General features: G+C 46.2%; 1 protein-coding gene across 1 annotated transcript in view; it reads right to left on the reverse strand.

The window, feature by feature from the left end:
• Positions 1-2,606: 2,606 nt before the first annotated feature.
• Positions 2,607-10,126, reverse strand: part of LOC112431854 (uncharacterized) — a 179,889-nt gene continuing 172,369 nt past the window's right edge. The window contains exon 7 of the mRNA XM_076879237.1: positions 2,607-3,126. Within this exon, the coding sequence (XP_076735352.1) occupies positions 3,035-3,126 (92 nt within the window). The 3' untranslated portion in view covers positions 2,607-3,034. The remainder of the gene's footprint in view (positions 3,127-10,126) is intronic.

Genomic DNA, 10,126 nt, shown 5'->3' on the forward strand with positions numbered 1-10,126 from the left:
ATGAAGACGCTGAATCAGCAGAAAGAGCAGAGCAGGAAGCAGCAGCATCCACACAGGTGTGTCTCAGGTGAGTCCTGCTCCCACACTAAACACATCCACATCATATTAGCATGTGCTAACATGTGCTTCTGCTTTATTTCAGTCTGACATGTTTCCAGTCAACATGTCTGCTGTGTGTCTCTCAGCACTTGCACTAAATCTTCCCGTGTGTCTGTGATACTGCGTGATGCTGACAGACTGTAACGTCAGTGAGTCTGTGAGCATCTCTGTCACCTACAGCTTCCCTGTGGAGCTCATTTCAAATGCTCAGGTTTACACTCAGGAACAGGAAATGCTGCGTCTGCAGTTTGTCTCCTTCAAACTAAAGCGTCTCAGACACGAGCAGCACGTGAGCACAAAGATGTTTGTGGTCACGTGGTGGGCACGAGGAGCTCTCAGTGAGTTTGGAGCTGAAACATCTTTGACTCCCAGAGTGTGAAAGTGAAACAAGCAAACGTGGATATTTAGGAGCCTCAGACGGTGTGATGATGATCATGAACCCAGGAAACAAAGAGAGAAAAGAACAGATTGGAGATCAGAGCTGAACACACACTTTTTTAAAAGCATGCAGGAGCCGTGAGGACGAGCACGGATTCATTCATTCATATCTGCACTGTGATCTGAACTCTCTCTCTTTCTAATCTCATGTCTGAAGGTGAGAAGGACACGCCTCCCTGACAGAAAAGCTTCTCCACCCACACAGCTGAAGAAGATATTTACAGTGTGTACAATGGCATCACTCTTCCACACACAGACAATCACTTGGTGATGCAGCGTGGTCCAGCTGGGAGGAAGGAGGTAGGAAAGCTGAGCCAGTGTTCCCGCTTTAAAGAAGGCACCTTCAGCCAATCACTGACTCCACCCACAGCATAGTGACAAATACTCAGTACAGGCTAAACAGCACCACCCTCAGGCCAACATGGAGAAAAGCATCCACACTGAAACCAGACCAATGATGATCTGGGCTCCAAACATTCATATCCAGCACATGTAAAGCCTTCAAACGTCATCTGCTAATGTTTCTGTTTATTCTATGATGATTTTAAAATGAGCTCACAGCCACCTGTCGTCCTGCTGAGCTCCACCAAGGGGCCACTTTAAGGACCTGTCAGATAATCTTATTAGTCAATCATCATCTTATCATTTTACAATTCTCTTTAAACTTTCAGCCGTTTAACTTCAGTGATCCTCAGAATGTCTTTGATATCCAGGAGTTTCACCCACGTCCAGTGAAAAAGACGATCAAATGAAAACATCCACTTTTTCTTCTTTGAGTCAGTTCCTGAAGAGGGTCTTATACCTGCCAGACTCCCAGAAACTCAGTGTGTTCAAGAGTGAGCTGACAGTCAGAGTCAGTCTGAGCGTGATCCAACCATATTAGTGTGAACAGCATCACAGAGGATTCAGCTGCTGTAAATGGGACAGTGTGAGTAAATAACAGGGACTAGAAAGAGAGAGCAGAGTTCTCCTCAGTAACACCAGGATACCTCACCCCTCTGAGTCTCGCTTCCCCGCCTCCATCGTTTAGTGACGGCCTTCTCTACCATGTCTGTGCCGAGCGCTTTGGTCAGGGCCAAACCTTGTGTCACCATGGCAACTACACCATGACAGCACTCAGAGAGAAACTTGTGAGCCCACGACTACATTAGATGTTTGCTCTGCTGAATCCAGCCAGCCCCTACCTGGCTTTAGTCATATGGGATAAAACGGTAGGGCCAGAGGTGGGAAGTAACTAAGTACAAATACTCTGTTACTGTACTTCAGTAGGATTTACAGGTATCTGTACTTTCTACTCCTTACATGTTCAAACAGGCTGGTTACTTTAGCTTTAACACATTTGAGGGGAGTTATTATTCCATCAGTGCGAGCCTTCAAACATCAAAGTGATTTGAGCCTGAACAGAAACACATGAAAGGAAATCCTGTTCATTTATTAATCACATAAAAAGAGACCAAAGAGTCAAACTGTGAGTCACAGTCAGGGCTTAAAGTGGGCCATGTTTTTATTTGAGATGTTTTTGGGACGACAGCTGAACGACTGCAGGTAAGTTGTGTTAGCGCTACTTTAGCATCTAGCTAGCCCTGCTGAAGAGCAGCGAGCATAAAGGGAGGAACGTTTTTGAAGTGTCAGCTAATTTCAAATGCAGCGTTTCTATCAGCTCAACAAACATCAGCAAACACACAAACTGTTTGTGTGCAGTTTGTCTCACAGTGTGTTGCAGCCAAAGGTCCAGCTGCTGTATTTCACAGGGAGAGAAAGAAAGAAAAGAAAAGCTGCTGTAGGAGAGGAACCCAAGCTTTGGCATCGCTCTGAAAACTATCGCTGATCCTTTTACTCGCTGGCTTTCAAATCAAAGCTGGAATGAAATTTGTGGCGTTTGCAGGATCGAATCAATCACACAGGATCAGGAGAGAAGACAGCAGAGCAGCTGATTTTACACCTGAAGATACAACTGTAATGTTAGAAACATGAAGATATTACACACACAATACAGACTGCAGCTCAGACAGCTGCTGGACAGATGTGTGTGTGTGTGTGTGTGTGTGAGTGTGTGTGTGTGAGTACTGTAACTCCTTTATTCCACACAGACAGCTTCAGCATTTGTTCTGCTTTCTCTGCTTTTATTTGAATGTGACAGAAAAACACGACTAGAATTTACACAAACGTGTTTACAGGCTGACTTTAATGTGTTTCTGCACATGCTTGTCCTCTGGTCATGTGATCATGTGGTTTGTAGGACGCTCCTCTTCCTCAGAGGATCCACCTGTGCTTCCTCTCCTCTCTCCTCCACCTGTTACAGTGAGGGAACGTCCTCCATGATGGAGGAGCTGCTGGAAAGTGCTGAGAGTTTCCTCCAGAGTGAGACCTCTGTCACAGTTCAGAGGATCTACGGCAGCAGAGACCTTCATGGACACTAAAAGTCTCAAACACACAACAACAACATCACACTGACTCCACTCTGACATCACTGATCAATAATCAAAGAACACACAGATCAAACTGATTGATCAGCCATCAGAGGAGTCGGATCAATGGAGCTGCTTCTGTTCCTGATGTCCCCTGTTTGATGCTGGACCTGAACTCTCCCTGCAGAGGAGACACAAGACAGTCAGACACACACACACACACACACACAGACACACACAGACACACACAGACACACACGCACACACACACACACACACACACACACACGCACGCACGCACGCACACACACACGCACGCACGCACGCACACACACACACGCACACACACACACGCACACACACGCACACACACGTGCACACACACACACGCACACACACGCACACGCACGCACGCACGCACACACACACGCACACACACACACACACACACACACACACGCACACGCACGCACACACACACACGCACGCACGCACACACACACACACACACACACGCACGCACACGCACACAGAAACAAACCTTTAACTTTGAGCTGCACGTATTTCCATCTCATGATCTTCCTGCTAGAGACTCCACATTCATATCTCCCACTGTCTCTCTCTGTGGGCTGTTTCAGGGTCAGACTGAGGTCTCCAGTTTTCAGCAGGTCTTCATTCATCTTCGTTCGGTCTCTGTAATCCTGGTCCTGTTCTTCAGGCTGGTCAGAGCCGTTCTCATACAGGTGGACCTTGTTGTATTCAGGTACATAGCGTTTCCACTCCACTTTAGCATCTTCAGGCAGGTTTTGTGTGGTTTTGAAGGGCAGCTGGACAGACTCCGCCCCCTCCTCCACCTCCACCTGACACACTGAGAGGACAACAAACACAACATGAGCTGTACAAAGTGTGATTGGTGTTCAGAGCAGCATCATGTGACTCTTGTTCTGCACTAAATGAAGCGATGGAGTGGCGCCTCCTTCAGGCAGAGAAACAGCTCATGGAGAGAAATAATTATTAGAGCAAAAACAAGAGTGGAGCTGCAAATAAGGCCGAGAGGAACGCTGCAGAAAACTGTTCATGTGTGAATTCATCACTTCATAGATTTCTTTGAGCACTAAAATCAGAGCTGCTTCTATTTCTAATATGACAGCTGTACATTAGAGCTGCAACACTTTAAATGTGAGCCATAAAAACATGATACTCTACAAGTGCATTCAGCTCTGACACTGTCACATCATGAAGGAGACGTGGAAATCACTTTGTTACACAAATCAAAGTCAAATCAATTCTATTGATGGAATATTGTGTGATCAATAGACTGATCAGTTTCTAATCTGTCATCTATCAGCTGGAAATCCAGCATGTCAAACAGACAGGCAGCAGATTAGGACCAAACACAAACACAGTGAGACTTTTTCTTCACAGCAGTTGCAGGTAAACTGCAGCAACAATGCGACTCAGACAGTTTCTCTGTAACTGCAGGGCTTCCTGCGCTGCTGTTAGTCAGACACGGATCAACAGGTTGTGGATAGAAAGCAGATTCCTTCAGCAGAGGATCCATATCACACGTGAAGCATGTCGTCGGGAAACAATCAGTGAAAATGGGACACTTTGAGCCTCAAACTCTGAACATGACCTGCTGCAGACCAGCTGATGTGTTCAGTTACCATGGTGAGGAATTTCACAATAAAGGAGGCGTGCGCTCTGTCTTTTCCCGGCCCGACGCTCTGGGACGTTTTAGACACTTCAAATGTTCCCCTATTAAGGTGGATGAAGGGTGTAGTTTGGAGGTGCTGCTTGTTAAAGTGTGAAACAGCTCTTATCTGTGCAGGTATCTCCGCCCTCCTAAGACTCCATCAGAGTTGCAGCTGAACTCTCAGATGTTTCCTGCTCCATGGTTCTTATGTGTGATCACATGATCTGAGCTGCTGATTTTAAGATCCATGTTGATGATCTTACTGACTCATTTGAGTTCCTCAGTACAGTAAATTCATTGGTTTCAAACAGCGTGTTGTTGGCCTACATATAACTGTGGGCTTCAGTATGAACTCCAGGCTTTGAGCTGATGTGTTTCTCTCTGATCATTGATGGATTCTGTTTGAGATCATTTTTCCAAGTGATCAGGCAAAAGCAGCTGTGTCAGTACGCTGACGCTCTTTTCATGAGGAAGCAGGAGAAACATGTTCATCAGTGTTTCTACCACCACTGGTGTTCCTCCTCCCTCACACAAACACTCTGAATGATCTGAACCTCCTTTGTACATCCACTTTAGATTCAACTGCACCTTTAAGATCAGGACTAAACGTGGTGCTCGCTCGCTGCCCTGGATCCACAAAGACATTCACAGTCTGAAAAGACAATGCCGGAGGGCAGAAAGGAGACGGAAGAAGGTGAATCTTCAGCTGCGTCATCAAGAGATGAAAGCATGAACGACTGCTTTCAATGAACAGGTGAAGGAGGCGAGGGCCGGCTATTTCTCTCCTTTAATTCATTCTAATAAGCACAGCCCAGAGCTCTTTGGAGCTCTTTGGAGCTCAGTGGAGCGTCTTTGAAATCCTGCAAGTTTTCATCAGATTACGGCATCGAGTGAGGAACGTCTTCACTTTCTAAACTTTCTGAAGGATCAAATGAATGAGAGGAAATCCAAAACAGCAGCTCCTGATCCTTTTCTTGATGTCCCCGACCCCAGCCACCATATCTGATCTTCTTTTGTGCCAGTCTCTGTGGAGGAGCTTTGAAGGACTGTGGCACAACTGAAACGCTCATCAAGCTGTGTAGATATGATTCCTCCAAAGTTCCTGAGTGAAGTTTGGGATGTCCCTGCCCCTCGGCTGCTTCCAATAATGAACACTCGTCTGTCCTCTGGCTGTGTCCCAGAATACTTATAGACAGCCTGTGTGCAAGCACTCATCAAAGATCCAGCCTCCATCCTTCTGACTACAACAATCACAGAGCCAGCTCAAAGTTTCCTTTTAGAGCAGAACTTTTGGAGAACACTGTCTGTCTGAAGCTTCTTGAAGCGTCACGTCCATGCTAGAACTCCACTTTGACTCTGACTGTGGATCCTGCTGAAGCTTCTCCAAATAGTGGAGAAATGAAGACAAGATCAGCAGAGCCAGCTCAACAATGTCTGCAGGTGCTAACAGGTCAATCTTTGAGACGCTGAATGTTCCCAGTTTGCTGCTGTGAAACTAGAAGTGATGACTATTATTGTAACAGCACTGCAGCTGGAACTGCTGACGGGGCTGGAGATGAACTGGATTCTGATTTCAGGGACAGTTTTGGCTTTCAGTCGTCATCAAAACACTTTGTTTCATTCATGTTGCTCTGAAGCTTTCCTTTCTTCTCATTGACGTGTTCTGAACCAATCACAGCCCTTTCCTTTACAGCGCTCTGCTTTCACCCCTCCCTGAAAGCCCAAATTCACTCTCAGTTTAGTTCAGCTGGAGCCGAGATGACACAGAGAGCCTTTGGTCCATGAGATCTATCTAGGAGACATCAGTAACATCAGCTTTGTGTCAGCCGTCCTGTAGAACGCTTCCATACAGCTGCTTCTGTCTCTGAGTATCTCTCAGCTTCAGCTGGGACTCCACCCAGGTGTTGGTTGGTTGTTGGCACAGAGCTGCTGCAGTGACTCACAGCTGCTTTCATCCAGTTTAGATTCAATGGTGACTTTAAGCGTGTTTCATGTATGAAAGCCAATAAAGACAGAATGAGTGGTCAGAGGTGTCATAATGATATTCATGGTCAGATTTACTAACAGTTACAAAGCTGCTGTCTGAATTTACTAAAGAGCTGCAGGTCAGTCTGGGACTGAAACACGAGGAGCAAACTGGTGCCATGCTGCAGTCACAAACATGAGCTGATGGCTGATCTACCAGCAACGTGCTGCTTTCTATACAAACATGCAGCCAATCATGGCTCTGTCAAAGCAGCCAATCAGAGGAAAGCAGCAGATGAGGGCGTGTGAGGCAGAGAGTGATGGAGCCACCAGAATAATCCACAGTAAGCTCAGGTTTCACTGATGAGTTTCTCTGTGGAAACAGATGAATGAGAGGAGGCTGAAGGAGGATCAATATGTTTGTGATATCAGGGAGAACTCTGCTGATAGAAGCTGCTGGGACTGTGTGAGGTCCTGAGGACTGAGACTCAGGTGGAGCTCAGGATTTATCAGAGGAGAGCTGCATGATTACAAACTGAACTGTGAGGATCAGCTGACTGTACATGAACATGATTCAGCATCAGATCTGATCACTTACACACTCTGATAACATCTCCCCCTCTCTGTGCAAATACATCAACACTGCTAGAAGCAACAAGCACATCAGGATCAATCACATTCTGATTGCTTTTTGTGTTACATTGAGAACAATCTGCAGTAAAGTGTGCGTCACACACCTGATTTATTCCAACACTTTCCTTTGAAAGTGAAACAAACACATATGAAATAATCCAGCCACAGAAACTGTCCACAGCTTTCAGTCTCCACATTTGAAGCTCTGCAGGAAACCCTGACAGCAGCTTTTTAGCTCCAAAGCAGGTTTAGCTCTGGTGCAGAGTGTTGGTGACTCTGCCCGTGGACACAGTTATTTCTGCAGGTGACCTTGTTACAGGTGCATTTGGAGGAGACTCAAAGCTTTGTGGCAGGGAGTTTACTGCAGACTGCAGCATGTTTAATAGCAAGCATGATGTGAGCCTGATGTGGCTGATAGCTGCTTCTAGCAGTCTTCATGTATGTGGAATGAGAGGGGAGATGTTATCAGGACCAGTTGCTGATTGGACGTCTCAAAGCTGTGAGCGCAGCGCTGAAACTTTGTCCTGTAGCTCTTCACTCAGTCCTCACCCTGAGTGTTTAGAGCCCAGCCCCACATATTCCTGCTCCTCAGGAATTCTGGGATTTGGAGGAAACACAGCTAAACTGACCTGAAGCTAAGGGGGAGGAGCCACAATACAAGCTGCATCCAGCCAATGGGTGCACTGTTGAGCCATGGATGTGCAGAGGGTCACATGTTTAGTCCCATTTGTAGAAATGTGTCCATAATGAAGACAAATGCAGTCACACAGCTCTGCAACAGCACAAATCACTTTGATGGAGTTTGTTTGTGCTGCTCTCAGATCTGTACAACACTGACATGTGTGTCAACATGCTGCAGACTCACAAAGATGTGCCGTGTTAGCTTCATGTGTCCATCTGACACTATATTATAGTGACTTGAAGAAATCCCTGCAGCATCAATGCAGAACAAACAGAGGCCACGTGTGGCACAGTTCCTGTAACGGGATGAATCCGTGGATGTGTCGGGATCTGACGCTGAATCATGTTGCTGTTCTTTTCCACATGGTGCAGGTCAGCTGTTCCACACAGATGTCAGCTTTCTAGAAGAGTTAGTCTGGAATAAAGCAGCTCTCCTCTGGACCAATCCTGCCTCCAGCTGAGCCGTCACACACACACAGTCCCAGCAGTTTGTAGCACAGCAGTGATGCTTCTATCAGAAACATGCTGCTTCTCCTTCATCCTCCTCTCATTGATCTGAATCAGCTGTTTTCACAGAGAAACGCTGCACAAATCCTTCACTCCACTATTTCTGTCAGCAGAGGACTCGCTCTATCATGGCTGCTGCTCCTTTTTCACTCATTTGTGCTTTGAATCCAATCTGTTTCTCATCATCACCATGAACAGGCTGCTCATCAATCAGCACATTAGCTGTAGATCAGCTGCACACTGATGAAGATGCTCAGACAGACGGGCTGGGCACACAGAGGACTTTATGATCTGTTCTTCAATTCAGTCCAACATGGATCATTTCTGCTCACAGTCCAATCATCTCTGGAAACTTGTGCTTCCATGGCACAGCTGGGCTACTTCAACAAATAGCGCTACACCTCTGGTTGTCAGCTTCACCATCGCTCTCCCCGTGGCTACAGTACAAGTGAGCTGACACATCCATCAGTGGAGGCTGTGGGCCAGTAAGGAGCAGCAGCTGCCTGCAACATGGGCTTTACATTGAAAACAGCCACAAGTCTGGGCCTAACCACGCCTTTGGACTTCTTCTTCATTCCAATGAGATTTACATTTCAGGGAGTTCCCCTGGAAAAAGAGCCATTTTGAAAGCTGTTTGCTGACTTCATCAATAATCTGCTTCAGTCATCCAGATGAGAATCCTGAGAATGGAGCAGCCCTGATAGCAGCTCATAGGATCACAGTGTTTTTCATTCAGCTGATTGATTTCACAGGTTAGGAGGTGAACAATCTAACTGTGCTCCTCCTTCCACCTTTGGACCACTCATTTAGTGACAGCCAGGATGTGACAATCAGCTGTGACACAGGAAAACATGAGGTGGGAAACTCTGGAGAAGATCTGCTTTTCTCTACAGGGAGGCTCGCACATCTAATCTGCTCACCATCACTCAACTCACTTCAACAACATGCTGACTCAGTCATTTCTGCACGTTTCCTCATGTTACAGCCCTGACTTCAGTTCAGCTGAGGAGGAGATGAGGGAGGAGAGAGCAGTGGTGGAGGAGGCAGATAAGGAAGAAGAGGAGGAGAAGATCCAAAGAGGAGGCAGGCGGAGAGGCTCAGGAACAGTTAGATCAGAGACTTTGAGCCATCATGGACTCCCACTCCTTCCATCCAGCCCTGTGTGGATCAGCAGCTCCAAAATGTCTGCTCACTCATGTTCTTCCTGTCTGTGCTCTTCTTTCATTTCACTCATTATATATGAGCTGCTCCTAAATCACACTGGATATGGATTTTCTGTCCATCCACACTAATTCTCTTCATCCTCACCTGATTGTTTGGATGCTCTTTGACAGCACATTGAAAATCCTCACAGTGACTTCTATTGCCACACTGACTGGACACATACAAAGTTGAAGGCTTCATGTGTTTGGCACAAATAATACTTTGGTAGGTCTGAGTTGTGTTTTGAACCATCTCTCAGGACCAAAGTCTTTTTGCTTCCTTCAAAAAGAGCTGAAGGCTTTTTACCTCACAGTTTGTCCTTTGATATTATTGGATGATGGACTGTGGGAAACACAAATGTGCACTTCTTAATGGCTCATATGTGCTGTGAAAGAGCTCTTTGTGATCTTGAAGCTTTTCAATAGTTTTTCTTTGGCTGTTTGTAAAGTTTTCTGTGTGAACTCTCAGGAATCTGGAGCAGTCTAATAGAAGTCTA

The sequence above is a fragment of the Maylandia zebra genome, linkage group LG3 (assembly GCF_041146795.1).
Source record: "Maylandia zebra isolate NMK-2024a linkage group LG3, Mzebra_GT3a, whole genome shotgun sequence".
NCBI lineage: Eukaryota > Metazoa > Chordata > Actinopteri > Cichliformes > Cichlidae > Maylandia > Maylandia zebra.